Source organism: Salmo salar, chromosome 29 (assembly GCF_965601325.2).
Source record: "Salmo salar chromosome 29, fSalSal1, whole genome shotgun sequence".
NCBI classification, from domain to species: Eukaryota; Metazoa; Chordata; class Actinopteri; order Salmoniformes; family Salmonidae; genus Salmo; species Salmo salar.
Genome location: NC_138319.1, coordinates 18188171 through 18205055, shown reverse-complemented (window position 1 = coordinate 18205055; position 16885 = coordinate 18188171). Strand labels below are relative to the sequence as shown.

Genomic DNA, 16885 nt, shown 5'->3' with positions numbered 1-16885 from the left:
TGAATTGCAGTGGTATTACTGGAGGCAACTACAACACTGATGGGCAAGTTCAGTGTTACAGTGCAATCTGTTGGGAAAAAAAATCGGACACTCATTGGTCTCTGAGTTAACGGATAGAAGGGGTTGGTCTTGGAATGACAGCTTGTATAAATGGACACTGTAATATCATGGCTAAACACCGATAGTTTATTTAAATAGAGAAGTTTGAGGATAAAAGACCTTTATGCTTGTGCCTAGAATGCTCTGTCTGAAGATTGTTCTTGACTAAATACCTGAAAAGACCCATAGACAATAAATCTGTTTTTATATCTATGAAAAGGCCTTTGTTCATCTTACAGTATCTTTGCCAGCAACATTGTGTATTGTGTGTGACTTTGTTCTTCTCGTGATAAAAATCCACAATGTCATTCTCAGGCGTTTTATAGGTGTTGTCAGCATCAAAATGAAGATGCATCTGACAAACAGTGAGTTATGGACTTGATGAGGTAATTACTGAGTAATCAGAGTGTTTGTGTTGTCTTTAGTATCTATGTGTTTATCACAAACAGATAGCTAACTCCCCATTACCTCTTCAGGTGTGTATGAATGAGGACTATGGACACAGATGGGGGATTTCAGCTCCAACTACCTCATTACCTGACAATGTAACCCACAAAACCTGGCAACCCCACCCAGACATTGTTATCGCTGGGCTGTAGATCACCTTATCTGCCCAGAAACCTTCTCTGTTGTTCTCTTTTAGTAACTGGGCCAGGGCAAGTATTCACAAATATTTTTAAAACATTTTGAATGGAACCTTTATTTAACTAGTCAAGTCAGTTACGAACAAATTCTTATTTACAATGATGGCCTACCCCGGCCAAACCCGGACGGCGCTGGGCCAATTGTGCGCCGCCTTATGTGACTCCCAATCACGGCCTGTTGTGATACAGCCTGGATTCGACCCAGGGACTGTAGTGACGCCTCTAGCACTGAGATGCAGTGCCTTAGACCGCTGCGCCTCGGGGGAGCCCAAAGCTTCTTGGAGTAGGAGTGCTGATCAGTTTTGCCTTTTAGATCATAGTGAATATGATATATGATCTCTGAGACACTATGGATACGGGCCCAGGTCTCGAACATTGATGTCTTTATACTGTATTCTTATCATATTGCATCAACAGTTACTTGTTTGAACTCTAGATGGCAGTATCGAGCCTGGGAGACGGTTGTTGTTCCCTGTCTCCAGGCTTTCTCTCAGAGAGAAGGGTTACAGCTTAAAGAGCTTGAGTTGAATGAGTTGACAGAACAGTGTTGTGGAGTTCTGACAAGACTTTCACAGGCTCTGATCTTGCATTCTCTCTCTCTCTCCATCTGGTTCTTTTAGTTTGTTCTCTTTCTTGTAAAGGCAGTGTTCTCTGATATCTAAAGCTCTCTCTCTCTCTCTCTCTCTCTCTCTCTCTCTCTCGCAATTGAAAGCTGAGTTGTAATTATGAAATGTAAGTTGGAATATTGCTTTTATTACAAAGCTAAATAAAAAGCCTCCCTGGCCCGTTCTGGGAGAACTAACCGCAGAGTCAATGCTTTGTGTTTAATACTTCATGAATCACAAATGCTTGAGCTGACTGTGTGAGGGGCAGGGAGAGTGTAGGGTCTCTCTTTCTCCCCCTCACTCTCTCCCCCTCTCTCTTTCACCCCTGTCTCTCTCGCTCTCTCTTTTTCTCTCTCGCAATTCAAATCATTCTCTCTCTCTGTGTGTGTGTGTGTGTGTGTGTGTGTCTGTGCATGCTGTTTGTGTGTGTCTGCCACCATTCACTGTGATATCTATCATTACAGAGATATTGTTAATTACAGCGCAGCGGATAGTAGAGACAGTAGAGCCACAGTCTGTTTTATAATGACACTAGACTAGAGCCTGCTGTTGTAGGCTATATCCCAAATGATACTTTGTTCCCTATATAGTGCACTACTTTTGACCAGGACCATATGGATGCACTATATAGGTAATAGGATGCAACCCATTGTGACCTCCCAGACACAGAGCCACAGCATCACAGGCACAGCTAGGACATATGAAGGGCTGGAAATGAGTCAATTAGTTCACTCATTGGTGAATCAATAAACTCATAGTCTTGGATCTGGTGTGCGCGAGAATGGGTGTGTGCGTGCAAGTGTGTTTTGTGTGTCTCTCTCTCTCTCTCTCTGTATCTCTGTCTCTGTGTGTGGGGGAGAGAGTTAGATGATTGCACACTATACATCTGTCAACACATCATCTCAGAAAGTGTAGGTTAGGTTATTTGTGAGATGAATATACTAATTATGACTTCAGTTCTTGATTTAGAACAGCGAGAGGAGAGCGAGTCAGTCAGTCTCCGTCTAAATGACATTAAATAACATGGAAACTTGATGGGGGAACAGACACACACACACACCCACACACACCCACACACACACACACACACACACACACACACACACACACACACACACACACACACACACACACACACACACACACACACACACACACACACACACACACCAGCTCCGCTTTTTGCTTTGGTGTAGTGAGTGATTGAGGGAAGGAATTCCTCATTGCTCAGACCTCTTTGTTCGCATCGCATCGCTCAAATACTTTCCACCCCTCTCCTCTCCTCTGCCACAGTTGTATTTATCAGTCGTGTCTCAACATTTGACGCAGGGTCTGCTTTCCAAATGCCACCCTATTCCCTATATATGGTGCTCCTCCTTCGACCAGGAAGCATTAGAGAATGTAGGGCGTAGGGTGCTCTTTGGGACGTACCCAGGGACCATGTGCGGCTGCCCCGCTGTGCTCTGACTCTGAGGGAGTGAAAATGTGCCTCGCTCGCTGACAAACGTGGTGGGCTGAGTGCTGACTTTGTTGTGTCTAGACAGACGCCGCGGCGTGTGACGTGAGTGTTGTATGGCGAAGCGTATTGACGTGCCGGTCTGTAATGTAAACTTCTCTTAGACAGTGTTATTGTGTGGGGGGTTTGGTGCGGGGGTTATGGTAGGATGTGTTGCTAACCCAAGGGAGATAAACTCAGTGGTGTGTGTGTCTGGCTAAATAAATAAACTCTCTTTCTCAATGGGACCTGTAGAAAAGGGGAGCAAACAAAAAAAGATGTACACACGCACAAAGATGATTTATCCTCTGTAGCAGATGTTTCGTTAGTTTAGTTTAGTTTCGTCAGCTCTCAGTATTGAAGTCTGTGTCTGGCACCACCGCTTCACTGGCACGGTGGTAAGCAGCAAGCAGCTATATGCCCACATACCACATAAAATACACATCAGCCATGGCACTGTGGGCAAACACACACACACACACACACACACACACACACACACACACACACACACACACACACACACACACACACACACACACACACACACACACCTGTATGCCAATGTACTATAAGTCACACTAATAAGGGTGAGTGTAACTTTCAGGGATCACTCCGTTTCTCTCCCTTGGCCCCTGGAGGCCCCTGTGTCTCTTTGTAGGAGCCCACACCTGATAGCATCAGACCAGTGTTATTCACACACAGCAGGGTTGACAGTATAATTCCACTGACTGCCTGTGTGCGTGCGTGCGTTTGTGTGCGCGTACGTGCGTGCGTGTGTGCGTGTGTGCGTGATCTCAATGTATAATTCCATTGACACTGTTTGCAGGGCGGAAAGACTTACTGTCCTGTAAGCGCGCCATGTTGTCACGCCCAGCTTGTTTTAAACAGCGGTAACATCTTGTTTAGACAAAACACAAACTAAATCTAAAGCTGCATGTACTGCCTTTATTCGACTCGTCTGAAAGATTAGACAGAGATTTTGTCCTCTCCATGTTTTTGTCATTTCTTTATCTCCACCTACAAGGAACAAGGCCAAAGGGAGAGGTGAACTCGGAGATTAAAAGCTTCCCGTAAGGTAATGTGCTGTGACCGTGGCAACGTTTGAACACAGTAACTTTACAGCAGTGTTTCCCGCTGTGACCCACCTACACTTTTTGGACTTGTAGTCTACCACCGCGTAAACCAAACCAGTCTCTAGGCAGGACCTTACAGAGTAGATAACGACCAGGAGACGGATTAGGTGGAGGAGCAGGTGATGGTCTGGGCGTTGACACAATATTAAGCCATGGCTTGTGTTCCAAAGGGCACCCTATTCCCTACACAGTGCGCTACTTTTGACCAGACCCCTATGGACCCGGGTCAAAAGTAGCACAAGGCTTAGGGAATAGGGTGCCATTTGGGACACAGACATGGTTCCCACGGCCGGTAACCTCTCTCCCCTTGCCCACCCACTCTCATTTCCCAGCAGTGATGATGAATGAGACTATGCTTACAGGCATTTTCAGAAGCATGACAGAAGCATTCAGTCACCCTGTGTTATCCACACCAGCCCCAGTCCCTGGGTGACCTGTGTTCTGGGACTGTGTGTACCAGCTGGAACCCTATTTTCCTTACAGGGAAATACTTTTGACCAGGCCCATAGGTCTCTCAGTGCTTCAGGTGAGAAATCTCACCTCCTCTGGCACGGTAAGTAGTAGTATGGCTCAATGTCAACATGATATAAACCTTCATCTTCATGGTGTGTATGTTATCAAATGTTTATGATAATCTCATCAGACGATAGAACAATGAAGGAAAAATCTAGCACCCAATCAGACAATTCTAAATCAAAACCCAGGCAATCTGACAACATGTAACACCCGGGCAATCTGACTACATGTAACACCCAGGCAATCTGACTACATTTAACACCCAGGCAATCTGACTACATTTAACACCCAGGCAATCTGACTACATGTAACACCCGGGCAATCTGACAACATGTAACACCCGGGCAATCTGACAACATGTAACACCCGGGCAATCTGACAACATGTAACACCCGGGCAATCTGACTTCATTTAACACCCAGGCAATCTGACTACATGTAACACCCGGGCAATCTGACTACATGTAACACCCAGGCAATCTGACTTCATTTAACACCCAGGCAATCTGACTACATGTAACACCCGGGCAATCTGACTTAATTTAACACCCAGGCAATCTGACTACATTTAACACCCAGGCAATCTGACTACATTTAACACCCAGGCAATCTGACTACATGTAACACCCAGGCTGGTATTCCTTTTAGACACACATCAGTGCCTCTCTGAAAATGTACTTCTCGTGGAATTTTACTCCTAGTGGAATTCTTAATTTGCAGCTGGTCTGGTATGGTATATCTCCATTTCTCTCCTCTCTTGTCTCCTCTCGCTCTCTTTAAATGATTTCTTCACCTACGGAGAGGAGACATGCATGTACGAACCATACACACAAAGGGAGGCATGCAAGCACACACACACACACACACACACACACACACACACACACACACACACACACACACACACACACACACACACACACACACACACACACACACACACACCACCACAAACGCGTAACGAGGAGAGACAGGTGAGAGATAGCCTGGCGCAGGGCCAGTGTGATGGATGGAGGGAAGAGGAACATTTCTCAGTGGATGAGTGTCTCTCCTCTAATCCAGGTGATTAGTCACGCCTTCTCTTCTATCAAAGTGTAAGCCGCTGTTTTCTATCTTCTATTTTCTATCTTCTCGTCTCTGCTCAACCAGGAGGCCAGTAACATGAGATTGACAGGAAGAGTATCAATGTGACTAATGTGTATATCTGTCCCACACACATAAACATAGACATGGACGGACACACACACACACACACACACACACACACACACACACACACACACACACACACACACACACACACACACACACACACACACACACACACACACACACACACACACACACACTAGTGAGTGGTAATAATTATGTCCGGCATTTGATCTCTTGTTGTCACATTTCTAACATTCCTGAGGACTGATGAAAACAAAATGGGCTATTGTTGTTAAAAAAAACATCCTTTATATGCTGTCAAATGGTCCATACAGTAATGGCTTGAGGTACTGTATCTATCAACTTGTTATTAAAAAAAGGGAAAGCACTCGCACGTCTGAGGTGTTTTGTTGCAGGTGCCTGGGAATCAAATTTCAAATTTATTTTTATATAGCCCTTCGTACATCCGCTGATATTCTCAAAGTGCTGTACAGAAACCCAGCCTAAAACCCCAAACAGCAAGCAAAGCATGTGAAAGAAGCACGGTGGCTAGGAAATACTCCCTAGGAAAAACTCCCTAGAAAGGCCAAAAACCTAGGAAGAAACCTAGAGAGGAACCAGGCTATGAGGGGTGGCCAGTCCTCTTCTGGCTGTGCAGGGTGGATATTATAACAGAACATGGTCAAAATGTTAAAATGTTAAAATGTTCATAAATGACCAGCATGGTCAAATAATAATAATCATAGTAGTTGTCGAGGGTGCAACAAGCACGTCCGGTGAACAGGTCAGGGTTCCATAGCCGCAGGCAGAACAGTTGAAACTGGAGCAGCAGCACGGCCAGGTGGACTGGGGACAGCAAGGAGTCATCATACCAGGTAGTCCTGAGGCATGGTCCTAGGGCTCAGGTCCTCCGAGAGAAAGACAGAAAGAGAGAAAGAGAGAATTAGAGAGAGCATATTTAAATTCACACAGGACACCGGATAAGACAAGAGAAATACTCCAGATGTAACAGACTGACCCTAGCCCCCCGACACATAAACTACTGCAGCATAAATACTGGAGGCTGAGACAGGAGGGATCAGAAGACACTGTGGCCCCATCCGATGATACCCCCGGACAGGGCCAAACAGGCAGGATATAACCCCACCCACTTTGCCACCCACTTTGGAATCATTCTAGGATATCTTCAAACTGCGCTTGCCTGTATGCTTAGTAAACACAAGTGATACGTGCAAGTTCTTTTCTTTTAAAGGCCCAGTGCCGTCAAAAACGTGATTTTCCTGTGTTATATATATATTCCACACTGTGAGGTTGGAACAATACTTTCTTGCTTGAGAAATAGCTTTTTGCTAAAAAATATAGTATTTTTTTTATTTTGAACCATTTTACTTAATTGTTACCCAGAAATGATTTGATATTGAGATAAAATTGGCTACATTGGACCTTTAAGATATTAACTTGTTATTAAAAAGCTATATTAGATATCTTTACCAACAGTTAGCTAACTCAGACCACGACTCATGTCGTCAACATACAAATTCAGACTTACGCTATATAATTGTTGCAATGTGTTTCGTCTCTCAACACATTTATTCAGAACCAAGAACTTGCTGTCGAATTTACGTCCCTCTTTGATGTCCTGCTATATTTAATAAAGCGTTACTGGTTTTAGTTTTGTGACAATAAACATGCAGTTATTTATATTTTACTACCATTCTTTTCTACTCAGTCACGACCCTGCTTATTAGTGTGATTGTCCATCCCAAATGGAACCCTATTCTCTATATAGTGCACTACTTTTGACCAGGTTCCACAAAGCCATAAAGGGAATAGGCTGTTATTTGGAACGCAGACGGAGTTATGCTTTCTGTTCTCAATGATTGTATTATTGTCTCTGTTACCGAAACTCGCGTCACCTACTTCGCCTTGAAGCTGAAAATTCTATTCTCTGATACCTGATATAAGCCTGTTTAAAGCTGAACATGGGCCCAGTGGTGAACCTGGGAACACACAGCACTGAACCTGGGAACACTATCGCGTGTGGAACTCAGTTTAGCTTTATTCTTTATTCAAACCAGAGAGAGAGAGAGAGAGAGAGAGAGGAGAGAGAGAGAGAGAGAGAGAGAGAGAGAGAGAGAGAGAGAGAGAGAGAGAGAGAGAGAGAGAGAGAGAGAGAGAGAGAGAGAGAGAGAGAGAGAGAGAGAGAGAGACAGAGAGACAGAGAGACAGAGAGACAGAGAGACTGGGGAGAAGGAGAGGGGATGACACTGGCGTGTCTAGTTCATATGGAGCTCTTTAGAAAGTCATGCAGACCAAGGACTGTTCTTATGAGGACACAGGGAGAGAACACACAGAGACACTTCTCTCCAACTTCTCTCTCTCTGCTCAGGATGTGTGGTCTCTCTCTCATCATCTCTCCTTCAGCCCTGCCTTCCCTGTCTCTTCTCCTTACAACCACCATCTATTTGTTGGCTAATTGATGCAAGATAGTCTTGTCAGTCTATCGTCTCTTAGTGTGTGTGTGTGTGGTGTGTGTGTGTGTGTGTGTGTGTGTGTGTGTGTGTGTGTGTGTGTGTGTGTGTGTGTGTGTGTGTGTGTGTGTGTGTGTGTGTGTGTGTGTGTGTGTGTTGGTTCATCCTTCCTCAGAACTGGATGGCTGAGACAGCTAAGACAGATATAACGCATCTGTTGATGACTCAGTGACTATGATAAATGACTGTCCCTCTCCTTCTCTCCCTCTTTCCCCTCTCTCACTCTTTCCTTCTAATCCTCATCCCTCTTCCTCACTCCATCTCCCCGTACTTAACCCATTCTCTCTCTTCCCTGTCTCCCTCTCTCTTCCTCCCTCCCTCCCCCCTTTCTCCCTCTCTCGCCTCTCTCCCTCCACAGAGGACCTAGATGACCTGCGTATGGAGGGGGTAACAGGGCTGGCCCCGTCAGGAAGTAAGTTCAGTCAGGGTCGTAGTTCCTACCTCCCAGAGCCCCAGGCCAAGGTCACACTCAACATCTGCTCAAGGTGTGCAAGGTAAATATTTATATTTTACTCTGACCTGGGCCTTACCTGTGCCAGTGTGTCTGTGTGTCTGTGTGGCTGATTGGCTGGCTGTCTGGTTGTCTGTCTGCTCTATAACTTGGTACAGAGAGAGTGGGACAGGTCTGTGTCCAAAGACTCTTCTTCTCTCTGCTCAGTGAGTGCATTTGTCTGAGCAGAGAGGGGTACTGCATATGAGGAATGCTTGCCTGACTTACTACTGCAGTGTCCATAGGCCCAGTTCCCTATCACTATACTAGCCCAGTTCCCTATCACTATACTAGCCCAGTTCCCTATTACTATACTAGCCCAGTTCCCTATTACTATACTAGTCTAGTTCCCTATCACCATACTAGCCCAGTTCCCTATTACTATACTAGCCCAGTTCCCTATTATTATACTAGTCTAGTTCCCTATCACTATACTAGCCCAGTTCCCTATCACTATACTAGCCCAGTTCCCTATTACTATACTAGCCCAGTTCCCTATTACTATACTAGTCTAGTTCCCTATCACTATACTAGCCCAGTTCCCTATCACTATACTAGCCCAGTTCCCTATTACTATACTAGCCCAGTTCCCTATTACTATACTAGTCTAGTTCCCTATCACTATACTAGCCCAGTTCCCTATCACTATACTAGCCCAGTTCCCTATTACTATACTAGCCCAGTTCCCTATTACTATACTAGCCCAGTTCCCTATTACTATACTAGTCTAGTTCCCTATCACTATACTAGCCCAGTTCCCTATTACTATACTAGCCCAGTTCCCTATCACTATACTAGCCCAGTTCCCTATCACTATACTAGCCCAGTTCCCTATCACTATACTAGCCCAGTTCCCTATTACTATACTAGTCCAGTTCCCTATTACTATACTAGTCTAGTTCCCTATTACTATACTAGTCTAGTTCCCTGTCACTATACTAGCTCAGTTCCCTATCACTATACTAGCCCAGTTCCTTATCATTATACTAGCCCAGTTCCCTATCACTATACTAGTCTAGTTCCCTGTCACTATACTAGCCCAGTTCCCTATCACTATACTAGCCCAGTTCCTTATCATTATACTAGCCCAGTTCCCTATCACTATACTAGTCTAGTTCCCTGTCACTATACTAGCCCAGTTCCCTATTACTATACTATCACTATACTAGTCTAGTTCCCTGTCACTATACTAGCCCAGTTCCCTATTACTATACTATCACTATACTAGCCCAGTTCCCTATTACTATACTAGCCCAGTTCCCTATCACTATACTAGCCCTGTTCCCTATTACTATACTAGCCCAGTTCCCTATTACTATACTAGCCCAGTTCCCTATCACTATACTAGTCTAGTTCCCTATCACTATACTAGTCTAGTTCCCTGTCACTATCCTAGCCCAGTTCCCTATCACTATACTAGTCTAGTTCCCTATCACTATACTAGTCTAGTTCCCTGTCACTATACTAGCCCAGTTCCCTATTACTTTACTAGCCCAGTTCCCTATCACTATACTAGCCCTGTTCCCTATTACTATACTAGCCCAGTTCCCTATTACTATACTAGCCCAGTTCCCTATCACTATACTAGCCCAGTTCCCTATTACTATACTAGTCCAGTTCCCTATTACTATACTAGCCCAGTTCCCTATCACTATACTAGTCTAGTTCCCTATCACTATACTAGTCTAGTTCCCTGTCACTATACTAGCCCAGTTCCCTATCACTATACTAGTCTAGTTCCCTATCACTATACTAGTCTAGTTCCCTGTCACTATACTAGCCCAGTTCCCTATTACTTTACTAGCCCAGTTCCCTATCACTATACTAGCCCTGTTCCCTATCACCATACTAGTCCAGATCCCTATCACTATACTAGCCCAGTTCCCTATTACTATACTAGCCCAGTTCCCTATTACTATACTAGTCTAGTTCCCTATCACTATACTAGTCTAGTTCCCTGTCACTATACTAGCCCAGTTCCCTATCATTATACTAGCCCAGTTCCCTATCACTATACTAGCCCAGTTCCCTATCACTATACTAGCCCAGTTCCCTATTACTATACTAGTCTAGTTCCCTATCACTATACCAGCCCAGTTCCCTATTACTATACTAGCCCAGTTCCCTATCACTATACTAGCCCAGTTCCCTATCACTATACTATCCCAGTTCCCTATCACTATACTAGCCCAGTTCCCTATAACTATACTAGCCCAGTTCCCTATCACTGTACTAGCCCAGTTCCCTATCAAATCAAATCAAAGTTTATTTGTCAAGTGCGCCGAATACAACAGGTTTAGACCTTACAGTGAAATGCTTACTTTGATTTGTGCAAAAAAGGTATTAGGTGAACAATTGGTAAGTAAAAAAATTAAACAACTGTAAAAAAGACAGGCTATTTACAGTAGCGAGGCTATTAAAGTATCGAGGCTACATACAGACACCGGTTAGTCAGGCTGATTGAGGTAGTATGTACATGTAGATATGGTTAAAGTGACCATGAATATATGATGAACAGAGAGTAGCAGTAGCGTAAAAGAGGGGTTGGCGGGTGGTGGGTGGTGGGTGGTGGGACACAATGCAGATAGCCTGGTTAGCCAATGTGCGGGAGCACTGGTTGGTTGGCCCAATTGAGGTAGTATGTACATGAATGAATAGTTAAAGTGACTATGCATATATGATAAACAGAGAGTAGCAGCAGCGTAAAAAGAGGGGTTGGGGGGGCACACAATGCAAATAGTCCGGGTAGCCATTTGATTACCTGTTCAGGAGTCTTATGGCTTGGGGTAAAAACTGTTGAGAAGCCTTTTTGTCCTAGACTTGGCACTCCGGTACCGCTTGCCATGTGATAGTACAGAGAACAGTCTATGACTGGGGTGGCTGGGGTCTTTGACAATTTTTAGGGCCTTCCTCTGACACCGCCTGGTGTAGAGGTCCTGGATGGCAGGCAGCTTAACCCCATGTACTGGGCCGTACGCACTACCCTCTGTAGAGCCTTGCGGTCAGAGGCCGAGCAATTGCCGTACCAGGCAGTGATGCAATCAGTCAGGATGCTCTCGATGTTGCAGCTGTAGAACCTTTTGAGGATCTCAAGACCCATGCCAAATCTTTTTAGTTTCCTGAGGGGGAATAGGCTTTGTCGTGCCATCTTCACGACTGTCTTGGTGTGTTTGGACCATTCTAGTTTGTTGTTGATGTGGACACCAAGGAACTTGAAGCTCTCAACCTGCTCCACTGCAGGCCCGTCGATGAGAATGGGGGCATGCTCAGTCCTCCTTTTCCTGTAGTCCACAATCATCTCGTTAGTCTTGGTTACGTTGAGGGATAGGTTGTTATTCTGGCACCACCCAGCCAGGTCTCTGACCTCCCCCCTATAGGCTGTCTCATCGTTGTCGGTGATCAGGCCTACCACTGTTGTGTTGTCTGCATACTTAATGATGGTGTTGGAGTCGTGCCTGGCCATGCAGTCGTGGGTGAACAGGGAGTACAGGAGGGGACTGAGCACGCACCCCTGGGGAGCTCCAGTGTTGAGGATCAGCGTGGCAGATGTGTTGCTACCTACCCTCACCACTGGGGGCGGCCTGTCAGGAAGTCCAGGATCCAGTTGCAGAGGAAGGTGTTTAGTCCCAGGATCCTTAGCTTAGTGATGAGCTTTGAGGGATGATGGTGTTGAACGCTGTGCTGTAATCAATGAATAGCATTCTCACATAAGTGTTCCTTTTGTCCAGGTGGGAAAGGGCAGAGTGGAGTACAATAGAGATTGCATCATCTGTGGATCTGTTTGGGCAGTATGCAAATTGGAGTGGGTCTAGGGTTTCTGGGATAATGGTGTTGTGAGCCATTACCAACCTTTCAAAGCACAACATGTTTCACTTCAATTCATGGCAGGTTGCCTTTGTGTTCTTGGGCACAGGGACTATGGTGGTCTGCTTGAAACATGTTGGCATTACAGACTCAATCAGGGACATGTTGAAAATGTCAGTGAAGACACCTGCCAGTTGGTCAGCACATGCCCGGAGCACACGTCCTGGTAATCCGTCTGGCCCCGCAGCCTTGTGTATGTTGACCTGTTTAAAGGTCTTACTCACGTCGGCTACAGAGAGTGTGATCAGACAGTAGTCCGGAACAGCTGATGCTCTCATGCATGCCTCAGTGTTGCTTGCCTCGAAGCGAGCATAGAAGATTTAGCTCATCTAGTAGACTCGTGTCACTGGGCAGCTCGCAGCTGTGCTTCCCTTTGTAGTCTGTAATAGTTTGCAAACCCTGCCACCTTAGACAAGCGTCGGAGCTGGTGTAGTATGATATCACTATACTTGCCCAGTTCCCTATTAGTATACTAGCCCAGTTCCCTGTCAATATACTATCCCAGTTCCCTGTTACTATACTAGCCCAGTAGAAACTCTTTATCTCCCTCCCCACATATGCTAGGCTCCAGAGAAGCAGGTTTATTATTAGGATGGAGAGGTTTCACAGGCACTTCTGGGAATCCCATTGAGACATGGTTGGGTCTGAAGCACACACTGTAAAGCTTTTGTTAGAGGTGAGAGCCAGCCTCTCTCTCTCTCTCTCTCTTTGCTACTTTCTCTCTCTCTCCTTCTCCACGCACATCTCTCTCTCACGCTCTGCTCCCGTTTGACCTCTGACCCCTGTCTTTACAGCGCCCTGTTCACAGGCATGTCTGCTGAACACACTGCTCATACCACAGAACACAGTGTGTGTGTTCGTGCTTGTGCTTGTGTGTGTTGGTCTGTGTGTGCGTGTGTTTAAATAACCTCTGATATTACAGTACCGTGCATCTGGAATGAAGCCGGTCTGGTCTGGGCCGTCTGTCCAAGGCATTTCCAGGCCAGTGATGTGTGATCTGTTTAGGGCCCTTCCCTTCCCTCCCATCCCTCACCATCTAAAACAACCAGAGCTCGTCAGCCAATAAACCTCTAGAGGATCTAGTGGTCAGGTTAAAGGAATTTGGCCGGAACAGAACAGACGGAGAGGGGGAGAAAGCAGATGTCTGACATTTCCCTGAGAGAGATATTTGCACAGAGCCAAAGCTAGCTCCAGATACGGCTACAACATCAGTGGATACGTCCAGAATGGCACCCTATTCCCTGGTCAAAAGTTGTGCACTATATAGGGAATAGGGTGCCATTTGTTATACACCCAGTGTGATCCGGGAGCTGGCTTAGTCATTATAAGCCATAGATATAAACTATTGAACTTTAAACATTCAGGTGGTAAACAATCTGCCTACAAACTTTCTGATAACATTCAGTATCATGAGAAACCCATCTGCCCATCTTAGACACGCATTACCAAACAGATAAGCAGCGTGGATGAATGAAAAATGAAAAGAAAAAGAAAGAGGACAAAACCCAAATAGAGAGGGAAGGAAGGAGGGGGGATGGAGGAGTGTGCCTGGCGTCTGGACCTGTGTAACACCCCATTATCTCACCCTGGCATCGGGCAGAGTCATGCCCGCTTGGGCCCTATTGCACCCAACACCCAGAAACATGAGCATAACATTGGGCTGGGAGGGAGGATAAACAGGAAACGTGCCGGAAAAGAAAACAAGTGATCTAAAAAAAAGAAAATATGAAACAGAGGTGATAATAGAGACTGGTATCAGCGCAGGGCGGTCTTGTGACAACAAGCACATTTTGGAATGCACTTAAGATATGATATTCTGTTCTTGATCTGGAGGAATGTAGACTGAAGGTAAGTGCTGATACAAAGAGGAAGAGCGAGAGAGAGCGAGAGGGAGAGAAAGAGATTGAGAGAGAGAGAGAGAGAGGGGAGAAAGGAAGAGAGAAAGAGAGAGGAGAGGGAGACAGTGGGTGTGTGACAGAGGGGGGGGGGGGGGTAAATTGGCTATCCCAATACTCAAAGGCTGGCAAGATGTCTTTCATATACATACTTCAGAGGAGGCTGGTGGGAGGACCTATAGGAGGACGTGCTCATTGTAATGGCAGGAATGAATGGAACGGAGTCAAACATGTGGTTTCCATATGTTTGATGTGTTTGATACCATTCCATTTATTCCATTCCAGCAATTACAATGACCCCGTCCTCCTATGTTTCCCTCCACCAGCCACCTCTCATTTACTTTCTACTCGGGGAGGCATCGAAGTGAAAGACAAAAATACAAGACCACTATGCCAGCCGGGGAACAACAGCATGGAGGTGATTAATCTATAGTAACACCTCAGAGAGTGTTTATTAATTTACTGCAGCACTGTTAAACGCTGCCTGCGCCCCACCCAGCACTGTGTGCTACCAGTCACACCCAGTGGAGCCTACCCAGAGGTGTGTTCAACACCCATCTGTTCCAAGGCGTTACCTAGAGGAGGCAGATGTTACCAGGGACAGTGATAGACAACGAAGATCATCCTTCCTTTCAATCCTTTTCTCAAAAGCGTGAGATTTCTTTATTTGATAGTTTTACAATGCTTTGGGCCCCCCAGAGCTGCATGTTCCTGGCCCATAGATGTGGCTAGAGCTGCATATCCCTGGCCCATAGATGTGTCTAGAGCTGCATGTCCCTGGCCCATAGATGTGGCTAGAGCTGCATGTCCCTACCCAAGTCCCAAATGGCACCCTATTCCCTATATAGGCCTGGTGCACTACTTTCACCAGAGCCCAAGCTGTGGTTAGAGATGCCTGTACTTCAGCAGCAGCTTTACAGACCCATGGCGCAGTCCTCTAACAGGGCCTGCTGGGCCTTGCTCTGGCTGCAAAACTCCAGTGTTCACTAACTCATCCCAGACCCTGTCCCTAAGCACTGTGTGTGTGTGTATGTGTGTGCGCGTATGTGTGTCTGTGTGTCGTCACAGCCTGGGAGACCATCCGTGGCATACATGGACCGGGAATAGGCCTTATTAGAGTATTTGTTTTCTTATATGGAATGTTTTCAGGGAATTGTGAATGGTAGTCAGGCCCAAATGCAGAGGACCACATCATTCAAAGCAGGGATGGTGCATATCTGGCTTTTTTATTTTTGAGAGCGAGAAAGAGACAGACACAGAGGAGAGAGGGACAGAGGAGAGAAGGACAGATGAGAGAGAGACATAGGAGTGAGAGACATAGGAGAGAGAGAGATTTGTGCATTTCAAAAGTTATCTTTCATTCTTACAATAATCACTTAGGTACAAAGTGGTGGTGGCTGTGGAGGAATGCCACACCATAAGTTGTTGTTGTTATGTTGTGTTGCTACCACGCTGTGTTGTCACGTGTTGCTGCCATGCTATGTTGTTGTCTTAGGTGTCTCTTTATGTAGTGTTGTGGTGTCTCTCTTGTCGTGATGTGTGCTTTGTCCTATATTTTTATTTTTAATCCCAGCCCCCGTCCCCGCAGGAGCCCTTTTGCCTTTTGGTAGGCCGTCATTGTAAATAAGAATTTGTTCTTAACTGACTTGCCTAGTTAAATAAAGGGAAAATAAAATAAAATAGATTTATTTTGTCTCCAGTTAATGGCTTCCTCTGATTACATGGAAAATAGCACGCAACTAAAAGAATGCGCAACTAAAGCAGTGTGCAATTAAATGATATATAGTATGATTTACAGTCCACTAAATATATACTGTTCAAACATAAATACCATGAGTACAGATGATGTGAAACTGTTTATAGGAGAAGAAGGAAACACTGAGGGAATCAAAAATATGTGTTCCAAATGGCACCCTATGCCCTACATAGTGCACTACCTCTAACCAGAGCCTTATGGGGAATAGGCTGCCATTTGGGATACAAGCAATATCATCTAACATTATTTTTATCCGAACAGCTACGTCCAACCACAAAGCGAAGGCCAGAGTGTTCAGTTTGCGTTCCTGTTAGAATACTGTTTGTCTTTCAGACACAGCGTGCTGCTCTTTGTCCAATCTCTGAGAGTGTTGGTAGGCCTAGAGATATGCCATAGATAGGATTTGTACTGGTAGGCCTATATGGGTTCAAAGCTGAACATGACAATGAACAGGTATGATTACGAACAGATGGGATATGCAAGTGTATGATAGTGGACCCTACAGTCTTGTCAGGGGTGTGAAGCACCAGTAGACAGACAGAATTCGGGTTTAAAATGATGGTATTTATTTACAGGTACATCATCAGACGTTGACCAAAATAACTAAGGGACCGTTCACTGAAGCTGCTGGCTTCTAAGGCAGAGTGCCTTCAAACTAGGCAGAGTGAAATCAAACTAGGCAGAGTGCCTTCAAACTAAGCAG

At 45.4% G+C, this 16885-nt stretch overlaps 1 protein-coding gene across 1 annotated transcript in view; it reads left to right on the top strand.

Moving 5' to 3' along the window:
- cssa29h8orf34 (chromosome ssa29 C8orf34 homolog) overlaps window positions 1-16885 on the top strand; it is a 173471-nt gene that overhangs the window by 112436 nt on the left and 44150 nt on the right. Inside the window, exon 8 of the mRNA XM_014181035.2 lies at window positions 8536-8671. Within this exon, the coding sequence (XP_014036510.1) occupies window positions 8536-8671 (136 nt within the window). The remainder of the gene's footprint in view (window positions 1-8535; window positions 8672-16885) is intronic.